This window comes from Amborella trichopoda, chromosome 7, assembly GCF_054954075.1.
Source record: "Amborella trichopoda isolate Santa Cruz 75 chromosome 7, AtrichopodaSantaCruz75HAP2 v2.0, whole genome shotgun sequence".
Lineage (NCBI taxonomy): Eukaryota > Viridiplantae > Streptophyta > Magnoliopsida > Amborellales > Amborellaceae > Amborella > Amborella trichopoda.
In genome coordinates, this window is record NC_142342.1 from 34,515,298 (window position 1) to 34,536,204 (window position 20,907).

General features: G+C 35.8%; 1 protein-coding gene across 3 annotated transcripts in view; it reads right to left on the bottom strand.

Moving 5' to 3' along the window:
* NODGS (nodulin/glutamine synthase-like protein) overlaps positions 1-20,532 on the bottom strand; it is a 52,156-nt gene extending 31,624 nt beyond the window's left edge. The window contains exons 1-8 of one of the 3 annotated variants that reach the window (XM_088872620.1): positions 20,057-20,532; positions 17,066-17,317; positions 14,081-14,149; positions 13,870-13,984; positions 13,664-13,769; positions 6,877-7,033; positions 6,710-6,805; positions 4,825-4,873 (exon numbers count right to left, since the gene is read on the bottom strand). In XM_088872620.1, coding sequence (XP_088728746.1) covers positions 4,825-4,873; positions 6,710-6,805; positions 6,877-7,033; positions 13,664-13,769; positions 13,870-13,984; positions 14,081-14,149; positions 17,066-17,317; positions 20,057-20,239 — 1,027 coding nt within the window. In that variant the 5' untranslated portion in view covers positions 20,240-20,532. Of the gene's footprint in view, positions 1-4,824; positions 4,874-6,709; positions 6,806-6,876; positions 7,034-13,663; positions 13,795-13,869; positions 13,985-14,080; positions 14,150-17,065; positions 17,318-18,624; positions 18,811-20,056 lie in introns of those variants that run through there. The other 2 variants (XM_088872621.1, XM_088872622.1) reach the window with 2 other exon arrangements.
* Between the last annotated feature and the right edge of the window lie 375 nt (positions 20,533-20,907).

The following is a 20,907-nucleotide window of genomic DNA, read 5'->3' on the forward strand; positions in this document are numbered from 1 at the left end:
CAGTCATATTTTATTTAGTTTTTGTGAACATATATTGCACTTAAAACTTTCGAAAATTGTTTATTTCTCCTAGATGGTTTTTATTTGTTTTGGCAGTAAAAGTAAAAATCCTTGGTTGTATCTAAAGTGTTAAGTTTTATTTACAGCAGCATATTGTGGCCCATGCAAAGTGGAATTCAGGTATATTAATAAAATAAAAAATTAAAAAAAAAATGAATTTAACACCTTAAATTTCACATAGCCACTCCTTTCAATTGTCCCCTGGGTACAGTTTTTTTGCGATTCATTGATGCTTCTAATGATGTTCATGATGCTCATTATATATTTTCTTTTATTGATAAAGGCATTGAGGAGGTTGAGGAGGAGCATATAATTCAAGTGGTCACATATAATGTTGCTCCTAATATAGTTGCAGGTCATTTGCTTCACCAGAAGAGGCCTCGTATATTTTGGACTCTTTGCGTTGCACATTGCATAGATCTTATGCTTGAAGCCAGTGGTGATATATCTGCTATTAAAGGAGTGCTTTTTAAAGCTAAGCAAGCTACGATTCAGTCACACTATTACCCTTAGCATGAAGCGCAAGTTTACAAAGAAGAGGGACCTAGTGAGGCACAAGGTCACTAGATTTGTTGCTACCTACCTTCGTCCACAGAGCATGTATATAAAAGGAGGATCCCAATCCATTGAGGACTATGTTTGTTTCAGAGGATTGGAGAAGGTGTAGGTGGTCTAGAGATGCCAATGGAAAGAAGGCATGGGATATTATTCTTTCTTAATATTTTTACTATGGGGTAAAGCAAGCGATACAAGGTCTTGCACTTGGCTGATGCCGATAAGCCCTCTATGGGCTTTATATATGATTCACTTGAAGGAGCTAAGAAGGAGATTGCTGAGAATTTGGATAATGATGAGGTCAAGCACGGCCCAATTTGGTCGATTACAGATGCCAAGTTGGATAGAAAGATCCATAGACCATTGCATGCAGCAGGCTACTACTTGAATCCCAAGTTCTTTTATGTTGATGGTCATATTGAGGCAAAAGATACAATTATGGAAGGCTTTAATGAGTGCCTTGAGCGATTAGTTCCCTATCCAAATATCCAAGATAAGATATCAACTGAAGAGCTTATTTCGTACAAATGTGCTTTGAAGTCATTCGGGAAAGATATGGCACCAAGACAGAGGAGCAAAGCGGAACCAAGTCATATTAATATATTGTGTATTTTTGTTTTGGCAAATTTCTTTCAAGCTCCTAAAATTCTTCACGATAATGTTCATCATCATCATCGTCAAAGCCTTTTCCCAACTATTGGGGTTGGCTACACGAATTTCAGTTTGTCATTCTTTAAAATAATGTTAAATACTTAAATTAATTATAAAGGTTGCCCACATATTGCAACTCAATGGTGGAGACAATATAAAAGTAACGCTCCACACCTCCAAAAAATGTCTATTCGGATCTTGAGTTTGACAACTAGCTCTTTTGGTTGTGAGCACAATTGAAGGTCGTTTACGTCCGTATTTTATCTTCTTTTCTTGTTTACAAGTTCATATCTCTAATATAGATTCATAGAAGATAACATATATAAACATATTAACATATGACATAATACTTGTTAATAATATAATACATTACTAATAGATGGCTCAATTAGTAGTAGCAATATACTAGTAGTACACTAGTAGTCTACTACTCATGAATATTTTCTTAAAGGTGCATATAAAGAGAAGAAATAGGCTTGAGCAAAGGAAGCTCAATGACTTGGTTTTTGTTAGAGAGAATCAGAAGCTCAAGGAGAAGTTTAACTAACAAAACAAGGATTCCATCACTTCGAATGACAAGGAGAATGATTTTGAGAGGCTAGTTGAGGACCCTGGTATTTGAGGAGGTCTTTCCCTGGGAGGGGAGGCTTTGGGTCCAGCTTCTGATCCTAAGAAAGCCATTTGAGCAACAACTGCTACCGGTACTTCACAGTCACAGAGGACAAGGGAGATAGAGGAGGAGTAGATTCAGAAGAAACTGAGGAAGAAGAGCAATATGTTGAAGAGGATGACGATATGATGATAGCCTCGATTCCAATGCAGATGCAAGACGATATTCAGATTCTCACTAATAAAGATTGGAGAAACGTAGTTGTCCTCTCTCTTCTTTTGCAGTTTTGTATTTCATCTCTATTGCACTATCTTGGCTTTGGACTTTAAACATTTTGATGCTAGACTTTTCACTGTTTTGGACTATTTCATTGTTTGGTTTTATACTTTCGTAAGTTTGTTGAAGACTTGGGAGAGTTGGAGTCCATGTTATTATGGGATATTGAGACTTAGAGACTATTACTAATACATAGCCTATTAGACGTTTAACGCTTTTTAGATTTTGTATGATTTGACTTTGAAATTTTGAAAAGGTTTATTCTTAAATAACATGTGAAATGTCATATGTTATATAAAAAAATATGTTATAATACATACAAATGCAATATATTACAGAATTGACACAAATTTATACATATATGTGCATTTGGACAACATATATATGTATATATCTAAAAATTTTGTACTACAGGGCGCCTGAGGTTCTAGGTGCCCACCTAGGTGCTAGGTGATAGGCGCTAGGCGCTGGGCACTGGGTGCCAGGCTGGCCGCCTAGAGTCTTCTGAAACCTTGGCTCTAACTAAGGGTATAGCCCTTGATAAAGCAAAATGCCAGAACAGGATTCATGTAGCTGACCTTAAATAGTTGGGATAAGGCTCGAATGATGATGATGATGATCATTGTTGCAACAATAATGACCGCGATTCAGTAAACGCGGGAAAAGAAGTCATCATCATCATAGAGGAAACAAAAACTTTATAATCGTCCCCTACACCTTTCAAAACATAATGGACCTGTCCTCTTACATAGGGCTTTTATCTTATTACAAAATTTTGAGGCTAACATATTATTCTTTTACAGGCATGAAGCTCACTTCGTAGATGGATAACTAGGGCTTCTGCTGCTTAGGAAAATAATTCATGAAGGGCCTCCCATAGTGCTGCAGCAGTAGGTAATTAATTACTTGACGAATAAATTCTTCTGAAAGGGTTGAACAAATCCAACCATTGAAGCTCTGGTCTGTAGATATCTAATCATCCTAACCGGGATTAGATTGAACATATTTCTTAGCTGTTTCATCTTCACCAATCTCTTTGTTTCTAAGAAACTCAATTGGAGGCTTGGATGAACCATTAATATGCCACAATAACTGCTCACCTCTTATATAAGGCAGAACTAAACCTTTCCAAGTAAATAGTCTGCGGCATTGAGTGTAACAGGTATGTATGGAGGATTAGGAAGACCAAGAGAAAGAGGAGAAGACAACAAGGCCATTGTTAATATCATATAAAAGAGCAAAGCGCAAGAGATTTCAAGGAGAAGAAAGAAGGGAAAGAAACCAGTAATTAAGTTTTGATAAGCAAGACAGAGTTAGGCTTTTGGACTAGATTTCAAGAACCAAAAAGGAGAACAATTAGGATTTTTTTTTAAGAGAGAGAAATAGGTTTTGAGGAGCAGTATTATAGATTTCAAACAAGATCTAGGGCTTCATATTGAATGAAGAGAGAATCAAGAGTTTTGGGACTGAAATATGAGGCCTTGAAAGAAAGAACATTAGCATGAACGGTAAAATGAACAGTACCTGGACAGTAGTTATCGCTAATATAGAGGATAAATGAGAGAAAGATTAAGGTTTAGGAAAGAAGGATGAGAATTATAAATAACGGTAAAGATGAAAGAAAGATTAGGACTTAAACGAGAAAGAGATAATGAATCTTCATGAAGAAGGATATATTTGTTTCCTTGATTAGAATTGATCATGATTAAAGCATATTTCAAACCTTGCTATGACACAAAAAACATAGAGGAGAAGAGAGGAAAGCGGCACAAACTTGAAAATACACACTAGGGCATAACCCTAATTCTTGTATAATAATATATATAATGTTAAATCATGAGTACGAATATATTTTCCCTTATACATCACAACAAATGACTTTCCAATATAACTTCTTTAAATACACACAAATTACAAATTACAGAACTTCCCTTCATTGCATTCTAACAAGTTCTGGCCAAAGACCCGAGAATGAACTACAAAGTTTTCCATTAACAACCTCTGAAACCCCAAACGAGCTATAGGATCCATTCATGTCTCACTCTAGTATATCTTCTGACATGGACATATATGTAAGTAGCAATAATAAGTGTTCGCATCAAAAACCCAACTCTGCATATTTTTATCCCACAAATTTATTCATGTTTTCAGGAATGTTTCCACACTGAGTTTTATCAAAATTGTACAGACATGATTATCTACAGAAGTTTCTGATACACAAATTTGTTTGTCACCCCAGAAATATAATCGCAGGACATTTCAGCATTATACACTCACAAAAATAACATTTATCCAGCATAACCTTCTCAAAATCCACAGGGTACATTTTCATTAACTCTTTTCAGCAAATGCAAAATTAATTTTGGCATGTTCATTGAAAAATCTGCACACACGAACTTTGGTGCAAGAAAATATTTCCACAAAATAGGCACATGATCTGCAAATGACCTTTAAGAATGCTAACTCTGATTATTGACATGTACAACTTAAAAGAAAAAATTCATAAATGTAAGCATAAAAAAAATAAGAAATAATAAATAAAAAGATAAATCACAAAATGCTCTTCAGTCAATATACACAAAATTCCTGTCAAAAGATTCCACCAATTTCAAATTCTAGAATAGAACCTTAAAATCATTGTCAAATCTAAGGAAATACAATATTATACATACCCAAGTAAAAAAGTTCTGGATGTGCATGTGCATCTGTGCTGAACATTACCTGCAATAATATGCAGATATTAGAACAATGAAAAATTTCACAGCCAAATATAGAGGGATTTATAAAAAAGATTATGTTAAGGGCACTCCTATATATAAAGTATTTCCATAACGTACTCCACATTTTTGGACAATTGATATCCTCACTCCACAATGTATAAGGGTATTTAGGTAATTAATCATACTAGAATTTCTTAATAGAAAGAAAAACATTTATTAACTACAGTAGAGAATGACATCATCGACATGTGGTGCACTATCACTTACATGAAACATTAATTGCTTTTGAACTATTAGTAGAATGCGATTAGTTTTTTATAGAAATATCTATTCTAGCCCTCCTAATTATGAAAAATGTCATTACTAAAAAACTTTTGTATTATAAAGCAAGGGTAGGTAATGTCTAATGAATGTGGAGTACGTTAAGGGAATACTCCATTTGTAGGAGTACATTAACATAACCCTTATAAAAATACAAAAACTCCCAATACTAAACCCATCACGGCATATTGACCAGCCTTACCTCAATATCAATTCTAAAGCAACATTTGTTGGACTAACTACTCTAATACACACACCTCAAGATCAAAATTCTAAAGCAACATTTGTTGGATTAACTACTCTAATAAATTCACATTCATGTAGATCAATTAAGATATAAAAACACACACTATGAATATTTACACCAAGTATTCAGATCAAAGTATCCCAAGAATCTCTCTCATAAATATATGCAAGACAGGCATTACTTTAAGGGTTCAATAAATCTTTTAAGGGGGGGCAAATTGAACAACTCAACAATATCAATAAACATAAAGACAGAGAAAAAACATAGGAAAAACTCACCCAGTTCACATGAGGGAATACTGTGGGGCATGAAAAAACTGAGAAGGTGCAAACCCACAACCATAAACCAGAGAGAAACAAAGGAGAGAGAGAGAGAGAAAGGTGTTTCGTCATAATATCTCAAATGGTAAACAACATCCCTTACAGAGGTCCTGGTTGGGAAATTAGGTAAAGAGAGGTTTGCAGGAAAAGATTTGGTTGCAGATGCCATTATTCTTCCCCTTCTGCAACCCCAGGTTTATAGAGAACCTAACAGCCTCTTTGTCTCCCTCACTCCATCGGATATTACTTATGCTAACGTGAAGGATTCAATGTGGTTTCCAAACAAATGGTCAAAAACTTGGGAAGAAAGTAAAATAGAAGAAATTTTTGCAAAACTATTACTCCACTAGAGCATATGTGGCAGTGCCCATGGCTTGGGCGTGGGTATAAGAGTGAGCGCAAGTGGGTTTGTTTGTGTCCCATGGAAAATTTGTCTTTTTAAGATATCAGTATTGTAAAAGATGAGTGGGACTTTCTAACTCCCTGATTTAAGATTAATTCAAAATTATGAGAAGAAATCATCAACATTAAGAATCAGTTTCTTTTCGAAAGTAATCACATGGTGGAGGTGTAATTGTTTCTCATTTCAAAGATTTCCTTGTGACTCATACAGAGATGGATAACATTGAACATAGACTTTGAATCCTAGAAACATCAAAATTGCAGACAAAAAAAGTACCTATTCTGAGCTACAACGACTGATGACGACCTAGAGTTTAGACAAATCTGCAACATTAATCTTTTCCATTATTTTACAAGTGTTTTCAAAGTATTGGGGGCATGTACAGCAACCAGTATCAAGCAAACGTACAACACTGATCGAGTACAACTCATTGACAACTACGAAATTAATTTAAGTGAAAAAAACACAGAGAAACCAACAAGAACGTGAAAAGACAAAATGTAAAAGATATTGATAATTGCTATGGCCATTATGTGTCTAACTCACCTTGTTCATGGGAGCTAGCTCTAGAAGTTCCTTGACTGCAGAAATCATCCCATTAACACTCAGCCTTGGTATTGCCAAGCCAAAATCAAGGTACACCTGATATTAACAGAACTGACAAGTTTGTTAAGAAGCACTTGAAAGATTGCAACATCCATAAACTAATATACCTGAGGGTAAACAGAAGCAAGATACGAGGCTTCTTTAGAGAATGGGTATGATGCATGAAGAAGAACAAATCGACACTTAGTAAATCTCTCATCTTCAAGTGCAGTCCGTAAATGGAGAGGATTAGAAAGCCTCAAATCCAAGTCCACATCTCCAAAACTGAGATAGAAAACAAACAATCAGCTTACACTTTCAGTTTATAAACAGTGGCATGCCTTCTAATGGCACGAGAATATGAAATAGATCTTAATAAATATGATCGAAATATCTTACAAAAGGCCATATGCAAGGCGTGATAGGTTAGCATTTAATTAGTGCTGGTAATGCCAAATGTATACAATAAAGATAGAGAAACAGGAATAAAATATCAGTCATTTTCAAAAGAGATATCAACAAATCTCATAAAAACATGCACCCAGTAGGTTAGCTGACAAAATTATAAACTGTAAAAGAACTATGAACACCATTGACAAACAATTTGGATCCATGCTCTAGAAGGCTCTAGCATCTTTCTCAGATGCATGTTCTGATGAAGGATAACACATGTAGAATATCAGGGGTGGGCATGAAATAAACATGCAGGTGTATCATTCCCATAAATTAAATAGCACAAATGCAACACTATATTATGAACACTCTGAGTTTTAAACATAAGTTTAGCATATATGTCACACTCACACAAAAATTCCCAGTATAAAAATAAATATAGCCAATCCCATAAACACTGGTATGGATAAGTTTCAGCATGATCCGTTCATACAAATACTGTAACATGTATGCCCCTCTAAAAATAAGCAAATTCACTATCTTGAAAATTCCGTGGGAAACACCAACTTCAGCATGCTATGTGACTTAAGTGGATACACAACACAAATCTCATAAAACACCTGCACTTGAGTGAATCACAAGAGTGTGTGTAGTAGTACTATGTATATTAGTCTTGTATTTTGGTTTACTTTGTGCAATTTGTTAATTAGTTCAATGGCAATTTTGTCGTATTATTGTACAGGAGTATTCATGTACTTTGTACAATCCATCCATCTCTGCACATATGGGATTAATCTCTAATTCTAATTAATGAAAATTCCCTGATTATGGAGCTGAAACTAGTCTCCAACCCTGATTATGAGAGCTGGTTTTCCTTTGACCAGTCTTTTATAGGTAGGTTATATTCTACTCTTTCCCAAGAGATTTTATCTGAAGTGGTAGGTGTTTATTCAGCCAAACAAATATGGGATCTTCGTCTTGAGCTTTATTCTCAATCATCTAAGGCAAGTTTGATGCATATTTGTCGTCAACTCCAATAGTGTAAAAGAGAGAATTCTTTCATTGGTGAGTACTTCAACAAGGTGAATGGACTTTATGACCGACTAGCTAGCATTGGCTATGAAGTTAGCAATGATGACAAAGTACTTTACCTGAGTGGAGGATTAGGTGACAAGTATGACATGTTTGTCACATCTATCATATCTAGACCACCTACACCTGGTTTCAATGAACTGTGCCCTCTCTTACAGCAGCAACAAAGCGTCAAAGCCTAATCAAGAAAACTTAGTCCAATCTAAAGGAAGAGATCATGACTTCTTAAATGTCAATTCTTATAACTCCAGCATTTGGAGAGATCGTGGAAGACAGAACAACTGCACTCATGGACGCGGTCGATTCTATTTACCTAACCAGCATCATGGAAATTAAGGATATGCTGGTCATAATTATTAAGCACAAAGATATGATGCTCAGGGAGTTTCACTAATACCCACTCAGCATGACGGTACCAATCAGTCTATTATATGTCAGCTTTGTAAGAAAAGGAAGAACAAAGCCTCCCAGTTTCCATAGAAGTCCCATAATAATGTTGCTGTCCTGCCGCATTCACTTGCCAACCAGAACATATCTATTTCGTTAAAATCTGTACTAAGGAAATTTTGAAGAAAAATATGACTCCAAACACATAAATCAGAGATTGCACACAAGTCAGCTGACAAATTCACTCAAGATCATACTAAAATCAAGAGTTTCTCATAAAGTATAGGTTCGGGAAGAGTTCCAAGCGCTCGTAAGGACCTTCTTTTGTTTACACTCAATCTTTCATACATGAAAGTATCACCTTTGATCCATAAGTTACAAAGACTCAAAGAAAGAGAAGATTACAAAGATGAGACGCTGGGATCGATATTAGACCCTGTCTACCTGGCATTATGAAGCAAGGAAGTTGAAGTTGCTACTTTTTTGCTCTAGAACTTCTAAGGACTCCACTCTATAATTTTTGGTTTTCTCTCTTTTTGATCTCTCTGTGTAATGCACGATATCTGTGTATCAAAGCTTCTTCTCTGTCTCAACAAGGATTTCAGAGAATAAACGCTCTGAAATTCATGCTAAATCCTTCTGGAAAATATGGCCAAAAGATCTTTCGCTTGTTGAAGGAGTCCCTTATATAGATCTTGAAAACTTGTCACCAAGTAGTCTTCAATTTTAGCAAGTACATATCTTCAAATGTGATGCTTTTTAACTTACTCTTTCAATTTAGAAACATCATTAACTCATTTACAGTAATTTCCATTTGTTCATTCTCAGAATCTCAAGATTTCAAGAATGAGAACTCGACTTTAGAAAATCTACTACAAAGCAGACATTTGTTATGCCCCTTACTAAAAGCAACAGCAACAAAAGTATTTTGATGATCAAATCCTTGCAAAATACATTCAGTTTATTTATTTATCAAGATATCTCCCCCTCCATCTTGAGTTTTTAAGGCAAGTAAAAAACCCAAGATTGCGCCTCAAAACATGCCATCCACCTTAAGATATAAAGAGATTTCAGCAGCATCCATAATTCTCTTTGTTTTTTTTGACAACTTTCAAAATTTGCTCAAACTCCTCTCAAATCTCTCATTCTTCACAAAAAACACTTCCTAAATTGCTTCCTTAATGTCTCCCACTAATTTGCATAAAGAATTTTCCATTTTTACATAAATCTATTCAGATCCACCAAAATAGGCAACCTTCCCCTTTTTGCTTCTTTTTAAATCCACAATTTTCTCTCAATTTCGATTCTAGCAACAGTCTAGAGTTTTACCAAAGGCTTCGAAAGAAATTCATAAATTTTCCTGAGTTCTTCACCCATTTCCCATGTCAGTCACAAAGGCGGATCACATTTTCTCTGTCTACTGCACGGACTTGTTCAGGACATCTCCCGAGGCTTTTGCTTCACTGTTTCTCCATCAATGGGTCCCTCGTCCAACACACATCAAAACTACACATGGAGATCAACGAACTATACATGTATGTAGTGCATTTAAAAAAATGTGCGGTTTGTATAGAGCCGAGGCTCTAAACAATCAAACTAGAGCCCACCTTCAAATAGTGTTGATAAATGTGGCTTCAATACAGGATCTTGGTTTAAGATCTCATCTCACAACTTGGGAAGCCTAGGCAAAACTAGCAGAGAGCATAACATGGGATATCCTTAACCAAAGCTCAACACATGAGCATAAAGCCAAGACCTAAAGCTAGGTAAAGTGGCTTGGGCACGCCACCCATTAGGGTTTGTTTTCTTTCCTAAACCCTAATCTTAGAGAGAGAAGAAGAGAGAAGTTTAGAGAAACGTGTGCCACCCTATTGACGCTCAGAGATAGAGAGAGAGAGTTAAGGTAAAGATAATGAAACCCTAGAGCTAGTTTATATAGAGGCTAGAGTTTCTAGGTTTAGGATTTTGCCATCATTATGAGATTTAATCTTGGCTTTTGATCTTGGAGACCTATGGGGTGAATAGATCTCATCCATTCATTCCTTAGATCAGCCATCATGATTAAAAGAATGAGGTGGAACTATTATCCCTCAGTTTCCATAACTCCATTCTCATCAAATATTGTATAGAAGAAGTATTGATTCTATTCCATTTATTTTCATACACTTTCACTTTTTTAAAACAATCAAAATCTCTACACAAAAGGTTTCCTAAAAGTTTCAAGTCAACAAATGGCTTTTGCCTATGGAGGAGGTGGGGCGCACCACCCATAGGATGGCCATGTGGGCCCCACACCCCATATATTGGTGGGCCCAATGAGCCCTAATGTCTTAAATATTATTTTCAAATAATAAAATAATTTCACAAAGCCTCTAAATATTTTATTTTTTTAATAAAATAAATCCATAAAATTGATTTTTTCTTATTTAAATATTATTTTTCAATCAAATAAAATATCTAGAGAGGTCTAAACTTTTATTTTAATTATCTGAAAAATAATTAAAACATATTTAAAAAATCTAAGATTTGATGGGAATTGGATCCATAGATTTAGAATTATGACAAATATACTGAGGACTCCATCCTTTCTAAAGATTGTATCTCATTGCACCTTCTTAAACTGACCCAATAGTTCCCATGACCCACAACCCTTCGTAGGGGTTCATGATTGGACTATCAAAGTCAGCCAATAAATGCATGACATACGATCTAGTCCATGGATTACAAATCCCCTCTTTGAGGACAAGTCCAGACCCCATTTCAGCAGTATGCTCAATAGGTCCTTCCAACATAATCTAGTGTTGTAGGGAGTCATCTCTTCTGCACATGTACATGTCAGACACCCTTATCCAAAAGGATCGTTTCCTGGACGGCTATCTAGTGTACATGTCATGTGATGGTAATGATGAGGATTTAGGCCCTTGTCCTCAAGCCATCCATCACACATAGGGGTCAAATCCTGGCCCATGGCCAACTGTCCTATGCACATTTCCGACCTCATCAAGGATAACCCCACATCAAAAACCTTTATCAGTTATGTTCACACAATGCTTAGGACTACAGGTTTTTTAACATCACATTGAGTCATAGCCAGTCAAAGCTCAAGTGAGCCTATGCATTAGAAATGACTCACAGTCCAATGTGGAACACAATCCCACTGGAGCTAACATTTCACAATATATTTTCAGTACATGTTCCCATTAGGCCTTTAAATGGCCACATAACCCCAACAATGTTACACATAAAAAGCACGACAAAGAGTTAATAGTTCATCAAAGACATAAATTGTACATCAAAAAGTAGAGACTAATGAGAAAGACTCTGATATATACTTTACTACTTCACAGTCCATAGATAATGGGGACCAAATCAACTCAGAAGATCAGCCCACACTCAGTGTCCAATCAAAAGGTAGGCAAGTTAAGGCTCTCTTTCTATTGAACATCAAGTGTTCTTCGTAAAAATTCTAAAAGAGCATAAGCATGTTTCATATGAAGTAGCAATGAAGAATGTAAGATGGATAGAGGCAATGAATAAGGAGATCTAAGCACTGCATAGATGTAGAATGAGGGTGATGGTCCCAAGGCCCAAATGAAAAAATGTTGTATGGTTGAAATGGGTGCATAAAATAAAGTGTAAAAGCAAACTGTTCAATTGCGAAGTTCAAAGGAAAGCTAGTTGCAATATTAATCAAGAATATGGGATAAACTATGATGAAAAATTTAATCATGTGGTGAAATGATCACGATTATGTTCCTTGCGCTAGCCCCTGATTAGGAGATATTCCATATTGATGTTAAGAATGCATTTTTGGATGGGGACCCAAACGAAGCATAAATAGAGCAATCAAGGACAGAGTGAAGGACATCTAAAACTCATGGTGTGGAAATTAAATTAGGTGATATATGGGCTGGGGCCTTGGCAGTAGTACTAACAAGCTCTATGATGAAGTCTCTGACTCCATTCTCACCAAAGGGTAGGGGCCCAAATCCCCACTGGCTTGCCCTTTTCTTATTTACCCAAAACAAAAAGAACCCTAGTGGGCCACTCCTTATTTATTCTGCATGATGGAAAAGATATCGCCATTGTAATTACTCTATGTGCATGACATTATTCATAGAGGCAGCTTATTGAAAAAGGTGAATCACATCCAAGAGGCATAAGCATGGTCTACGAAGAGATCATCTAGAGCCTGCCAAGAGAATATTAAGGTACATAAAGCGCACTACGAATGATGGGCTGCTTAAAAATAAACAACATTTCACATCTAGGATGCTGAAGCAAGAGAAAATTACAAGTTATTATGTGTTTATGAGCAGCAAATTGGTATTCTGGCCTTGCAAGAAACAAAGGACAATAGGAAGGTCAAGCACGAAGGCTACAAGGAATGGCAGCCAGTCACTTCTAAAATTACATCAATAAAGAGTCTTGTTATGGTTCTCGGTCTTAAATTATGAGCAGCATTCTATGCTGCAATAATCAAAGTGCAATAGCCATCCCCATAAATCCTGTGCTTCATAGAGAGACCGAACATATTTCAGATAGATCAACACTTGTGAGAGAGAAAATTGAAGACAAATAAATAGTAGCAAAATTTGTTGGGAGCAAAGAACCCATGGCAGAGATTTTTACAAAAGGACTGACCAAGCAAAGGCATAGACTTCTAAAGGGCAAGTTGTCCATAATTGTTACAGATGTATAGAATGAGGGTGTCATGTTAAGGATATGACATGATGTGCAAGGGAAAACTTGTAAATAGGCATTTATATGTCTTAGTTATTTTATGTTCATAGGTAATAATTGACATTGTCATGGAGATGTTAATCTTATACAAATACGTAGGGACGTCCAAAACCCAAGTTTTTTATGGGCGATCCATTGTTTATGCACCAGGCTCCTATCCTACTCATGCATATCCTCTCTCCTTTCCTTTTGAATAATTTCCAGATTTAACACAGTTAATGAAAATAGTGAAATCATTGCAAATTTCAAGACTAATAGAAACGCAAATGTAGAACTTGCAAGTATTTCTATTTTCTTTACCCTGTGTGTATTTGGACAGGCAAATCGAAACTTATAGCGACCTCCAGACTGCACATGAAGATGTAATCAATGAAGGATTTGTTTTGGATACGAATAGGCTTTCTGGCTGCACATAAGTAAAAATATAACCCCTGCTCAAAAATAAATATAACATTTATTGTTATGGCTCTCAAAATATTTAAATACCAAAAGTATCTAAAACCCACCACTTAAAGCTTCTACAAGACCAGCTTCAGCATCCATCTTACTAACATGTGTATCAATTTGCAGACCACTTCGATATGCAGCTATACTCTTCAAGCCGATAATTTTGTCAGCAACTGTGGAGAAGATGTATAGGAAAATGCCACTCTATTGTTGTGCATTCATAGATTAGGAGCTAGAAATCATGTTACATTAATACGATTTAAAAGGATATGACTTCAAACTCTTAAGGAAGAGTTCAGTGAACATTTCCAATGTCCATTGCTGTCCATCCCTAAGCCCCTGCAGAATAAGTCACATCAACCACATATCATAGTCTTTAGTGCCAACTGCTAAAATGTTAGTAGGAATTAACATTCAAGAGCTAGAAAAAAGGAACTCCTGATCTCAATAATAGAGGCATACAGATGAATCCATAACCATAAAATGGAAGTTTCATAAAAGAAGGCTTTTTTTAGTCAGTTAAGCTCGATATTGACATAATTTCAAGGTTTATGCTAGTTGACCTCTATGCCTGAAATATGTAAATCAGAAATCTAAAATTTGTTTTTCATATTTTGAATTGCAAATTAGAAATCTACAAATAGAAGAAGGTATCTCCTGACTCCAAATTCTGTGAACTCACAGTCAGACATATCCAAGAAAAGCCAATCTTATAGACTGAAGATCGATATAGACCTCCAAATGCATGAAATCACCTCGAGAAAGAAAGCCTTCCCCATAAGAATCAGTTTAACAGTCATATTAAGTTAGCAATTGGTAGTTAATGCTAGAACGATATTTAACTTGATTTATGCCAAAAGACATTCCCATAGATGCCAGATAGAGCCACTAAAGCATGGATAACTAGTTCTTCAAGTAAGCATATGAAAATCATAAAGAAAGTTAACATGTATCAACTTCAAAGGCGTAATATATCAAGTACGTCAAATTCCATAGATAAACTATAGGGTCTATGTTCCTCATGAATCCTGATACATGTTCACAAGAAGAATAACATGAGACGTAATAAGTGTGTTTATGAAAGTTAAGACATGCATCTTGCATACTGCCATAATATAACAGAATGCATACAATTTTATTTCAAGAATGTTTTAATTCAAGGTAATATGACACCTTTTTTTTTTTCGAATGTCATGACTCAAATTTAACTATGATTTCAAAAGTACAATAATTGATGGGAAATTTATCTAATACACCCACAAGAGATGAACTATTTAACAATACCCTTTTGGAACTATTCCAACTCAAGACCATGTGTTATTTTTATGGGAATTTGGAAATTAAATCTAGGAGAAATTTACCCGTATATCCCATTTAAAACATCCAAGTATGGAAGTCCACCAACCCGACCCCCCCCCCCCCCCCCCCCCCCCCCTTCCCCACCCACATGCCCAAAAAAATTTTGTATATTACAAGCATAACCCTTTTGTCCTTTGTTTCTTTTTTTTCCCAGTTTTACCCTCACTTGGAGACCAAAAAAAATCAAAGTTACTAATTCCCAGTTTTTAAGAGAGTTTTCACTTCGTATATTGAAAATCCAAAGTTATACTTGACTTTGGATTTTGAATATCCAAAGTTGTATGGAAATCTCATTTACAGTATAACTTCGTATTTCAAAAATCCAAAGTCAAGAGTGACTTTGAATTTTTAACATTTGAAGTGATTTTGGTCTTTCCCCTAAAAATGACATTAAAAGAAATATGACTACATATTGAAAATCCGAAGTCATTTGTGACTTCAGATATTCAATATCTGAAGTCATGGGTAAAATAGGAACAGAAAAATGAAAAACAAAAGGCACATGCGCATAATTACAAAAGTTAAGTGGCATTTTTATAATTACAATTGTCAAATGGGATATCTGGGTAAATTTCTCTAAGTCAAAAGATACAGGTAATGTGTTAAATTGTAAATGGGTAACTTGATAAATTTAAGCAAGGTTCATAGAAAGTGGAATGCTCAAAAAGGTCAAGGGGTAGGTCCAAAAGGACATGGTTGGAAGTAGTAAGAAAATATATGGAGACTTATGGCCTCACTAAAGGTATGGCTTTGATAAAGCAAAATGGCAGACCAAAATTTGTGTCACTGACCCCAAATAGTTGGGAAAATGCTCTAATGATGATGATGATGACGATGATAACGATGATGATGAAATTTCAATATGATATAGTCATTGAAATGAAACAAGAGATTGCATGTTTCAGAAGAGCATATATACATCCTTAAAAGTCATGTGCAACTATAAAACTTTGCATGCATGCACTTAGAAAACATTCCAGCACATAATTCCGCTACATAGAAATTTTTCAAAAATGGACACAGGTCATATGAAGCTGAATTCTAAAATTGCAACTTCATAAACTGACTTTTAGAATTTCGGTACAGACATAGATTTAGGGCATCAAGCTCTAATGCAGTGAGTCTCACTGCTTCATAACACAATACATACATTAAGCTTGGGACATATTTTCCCTAACAAATAAAACCTAGATATAACAAAGCAAAATCCATTTTAGAACAATTATTTTTATTTTGTGCATGTAAATTTCTATGTAAAGCCAACATCCATTACAGCACAAAAATCAAAAATTAACCTAAAACCATTACAGCACAAAAACCACCATTTAAAACTATAGGAAATTATGACCTGCAAAAGCATATTTTATTTTGGGTAGGCTAGCAACGGGATTGGAACCCAGAATGTGGTGCTACAATTGTCAAGGCCCTGACCATTCAAGCCCAGTGCCCAATCCCACCTGCAAAGGCTTATATTTGCTCCATGCTCTTTTTTAGCCAGTTGAGATGTTGTAAGAATGAAATTCTTTTCTTGGGCCTACCAGAGCTTATAAGACGTATGTTGTTTACATTAGCCTGCGTGAATGAAAATTGAAATAATAATTTTCTCAATATTCCATTAAAGTTCCATTATAATAGAGCTCTCAACTCCTTTCGCTCTAAAGACTAACATTTTGTACAAAGAAATATCAAGAAAAAACAGCAATTAATCCACCACCAAAGCGCTTGTATTAAGAGCGTAGTGCAACTTAGATATAAGGATACCAAATCCGGTGTCAATATCAACAAAAAATCAATTATTGAAGTTGCAGAAGTCACTAGAGCCACATACTTCAAGAAGTCATAGGAGCTTTAAAGAAAGATGAAAGAAAATAAAAACCACAAAAAAAAAATTCTCACTTCATCAAGAATCTTCCCAGCAAGGTGTTCAATTCTTAAAATTCTGCCAACAATTGGTGCATAAGTCTGATGCCACTCAATATCATACATTTTATCAAGTGCAAGCCCATCATCCACGAGGATCACACCAATATTTGCAGCTCCAAAGCATTTTGAGCAAATTGAGTCTATTCCTGAGGATTTGCGATAACTTTGTACCCCATCAAGTGATTCTTCACACCCATACAAACTTGCAAGGTCCCGTATGCCTCTCTGAAATCCATAAAGGTGTCACATCACAAAGATACAACTTGAATTATTCCCATATAATAAAACAGCAAAATAAATAGCTATGCCTAAGGTTCTTCAAAGAGGTAGCCATGTCTAAGGGCTCATGTAAAAGAAAAAACAATCCAATACCTCATCAAGAAAAATAACAAGGTCAAAAATAAATGGAGGTTTGACAAATTTTAGGAGGAGTCGTCAAAGTTATGTAATCTCTGCACAAGGTTCAAGACAAGAAATATTGTGTAGTCCTTTGGGATCAATTTTTTAAGTATCATTGGCCTTGAAACATTTTCAGCAACATCATTCTGGATAGTGAATTCATCATAATGAAGAGATCATAGAATTAGGAAAGGCAGGAACATTTCAAGAAAACAGAAATTCAAAGAGAGCACAATAATGTCATGTCGCCCAAATCATAGAATTCCCCTTAAAACAACCATAAATTCCACTATCAAATAGCCCCTGAAGAAACATTCCTGGTGTTCCTTTTAACAAATAACAAATCCAATGAAGAAAAGGAATTTAATATAATGAGACTTGGGAACAAACTAAACAAGAACTACAATGATCACTAGTATATTACCTTGGACCTTCCTAAGTTACACCTATATATATCAATTCATATTTAGACTCCATCTATTATTAGTAAGTGCACGCAGTTGAAAAAACAGCAAGGAAGAATGCTAAATACAAATAAGGAAAAAAAAAAAAGAAAAGTAGTTAGGTGGTGCAACCCTCCCTTCTCTACACGTTAAACCTCTAAGCACTGGTTGGCCATGTTGACATGCAACTTTAAGATGAGACTCAAATGGAAAAATCAGATGTATGCAACCATTGGAAAGCAAAGACGAGGCAATAAGATGGTATTTCCCTATCATCCAAGTTACATATCAATTGACTGTATGTTACCCCGCATACAATGAAATGAAGCAAATATTTGATTAGCATTTTTAAGTTATAAACATTGAGAATCATACAGTGTAAGTCAACTTCATGAAAAATTTTGTCAATACGGAACAAATGAAGAAATTGGGAAGTTGAAATTAATAGAATTTCTCTTTAGCACATGTTATTGAAGCTGACAACAGCTAGGATTGTGGTCTTATTAGTATACGCGGATGTATTGAAATCAAAATTGATGACTCTGATGAATGATAATTACTCATCTGGACAATGATTAAGGTCTGAGGACTGGATGAAAGACATAGGTCATATGAGATACTTTTGGGGTAACAACACAAGGTATTTTGCTCACCCAGCACAAGTACAGGCAACATTAAAATAGCGCATACCCTCGCCTCATAAACTGTAAGAGGTTCAATACGCCATTTGAGGTGAAATTGACTGTGTCCAAATGTGTTAGAGACTTTTTAGCAAATCTAACAGAGCATTGCCAAGTATTGGATAGTCTGATCTACTTGTCTATGATTGCACATTTGCTTGTGAGCTCATGTACACAATCTGCACATGAGTGACCCTTAACTAGCAGAGTCATCAGCAGTTCATCATATATCATATGGTTATCTTTGGAGCAATCCAGGACATGACCATTATACTCTGCTTCCTATGGTCTTGGAGTGACTACATGTGTCGATGCTGATAGCGGTTGATTGCCCAGACACCTTGAGAGGCACAGATGGATCTTGCATGTTGTTGGTTCCAATCTGATTTTTTGGAGAATCGAACCAAGCTTTGGCCCATATCCTCTTCCTGTAATAAGATTTGATTGATCACTCAGCGAGCTTGCGGACATACTATGGACTGCATTATTTGGAGAAGTAGTATTTCTGTCTAAATTGTGATTAATTCAGTAACCCACAGCTAAATTAAGCATCTTCAGTTTACCACTTTCAATTAATTTGATTCCATTTCACAATTGACACACTTTACCAACCTCAAAAGTGCTGACCTCTTAAAAGTGGCCGAAATTCGTACTAAAGGGATGAACTTTGTGAAGCACGGTTTTATTTCTTTGTTTGAATGGTTATCTTTGCAAGACAAGTTTCTACTTAGAAAACTGCTGCCATTTGAAGAGTATTTTTAATAGTTCAATTTGCGTGTAGTTTGCATGTATACAAGATTAACCGTCATTATACCATTATACGTGAATGTTACATATGCTTTACTTTTATTGTCTTTTAGCCACAAATATGGCTGAAATTGTAATCGGAACTCATTCCCTTAAATTGCAGTGAGCATCAAAGACTTGATCATCAGAGGTTCAATTTCTTAGTTTAACAAGAGTCCTTCAGATGGCATTTACACTAGTGTTATAACCAAGTCCATGAACTCCAATCCAAGTCGATTGCAAATTTGCAATGTTTTCAAGACCAAAAATCAAATTCGTTGAATTGATAATCCAAGTGAGGACTCTAAAACTCTTATTTGATATTTGAAAAAACAGGGAAGACTTCATATGAATACTGAAAAAATGCGCCTTCATGGCTATGATATTCGAACGATCACAGTTTGCAAGAAAAAAACAGCAGAAAATCAATGGGGAGATAAGTTACCAATGAAAAGAAGTAAAAAACGTCAGACATGAATTGAATCAACAGTAGAAAGAGATGAAACAAAAAGTCAACAACAGAGAAAAAACGATCATGCAGCAGAGAGACAGAGAAGAAGAACAGAGCAGCTCATTTGGTAGATGGGTCAAGTGATTAAGCTAGAGACAGGGAAAGTGATACTGATGTTTAGAGAGAGAAAGACGAAAGAGAAAACCTTGAAGGAGAGAGTGTGAGGGACGTCATGAAGGGCCTCCTCATGGTCAGCCTCTGAAAAGCATTTGAGGAAAGAGAAGGAGCTGTCCACTGAAACCACGTTGTGGCAGTGGCCATCGACCAGCTCCACTTCCTCCACCACCTCCCATATCTCTCCATACTTTTTCCTGCTCTCCATTCTCATTCTCTCTCTCGTCTCTCTCTCTTCACACAGAGTGCAACTGCATTTCTCTGTCTTACATTATTATATACATCTGCGGAGTGCCAGAAGTCAGACCAGTAGCGCATAACGATGAATGTTGGCCACGGGCCCGATCCATTACCAAGTGTCAAAATATTATATGATCGCGCGGGAGCATTTTTCTCCGTTTACTAGTTTGGGTTTAGGAAGAGGTTTCGATAAGGCCCAGGCTTTTATGAAACAAAATAAAGCGTCACATCAAATTCTCCTCGTAAAGCACTTTTGATGATTCCAAATCAATTTGTAACACTCACATTAAAATTCAAAATTTAAAAACATGGTGCAAAATTTGTGGATATGTAAACATCTATTTTTAAAGAAAAACAGATTTGTTACAATAAACGCTATTTTTAAAGCTTCAAATATTATTATTTTTTTTACAAACACGATGTTCGAGATGATTGATGTAAAGGTTTTTTCATGCTTGACATCTAATTTTTCATGTGTTATGAAGTGAGGATTTACGTATTTTGATAGAGCTGCAACCCTATCAAACCCTTTTCCTTGGGGGTATTCTTAGGTCCAAGACTAGGTCGGGCAGCTCGACCTAGCCCGTTTTGCCCAGCCCTATAAAAGTAGGGCCTGGACTAAAAATTGTGGGCCAAGGGTCA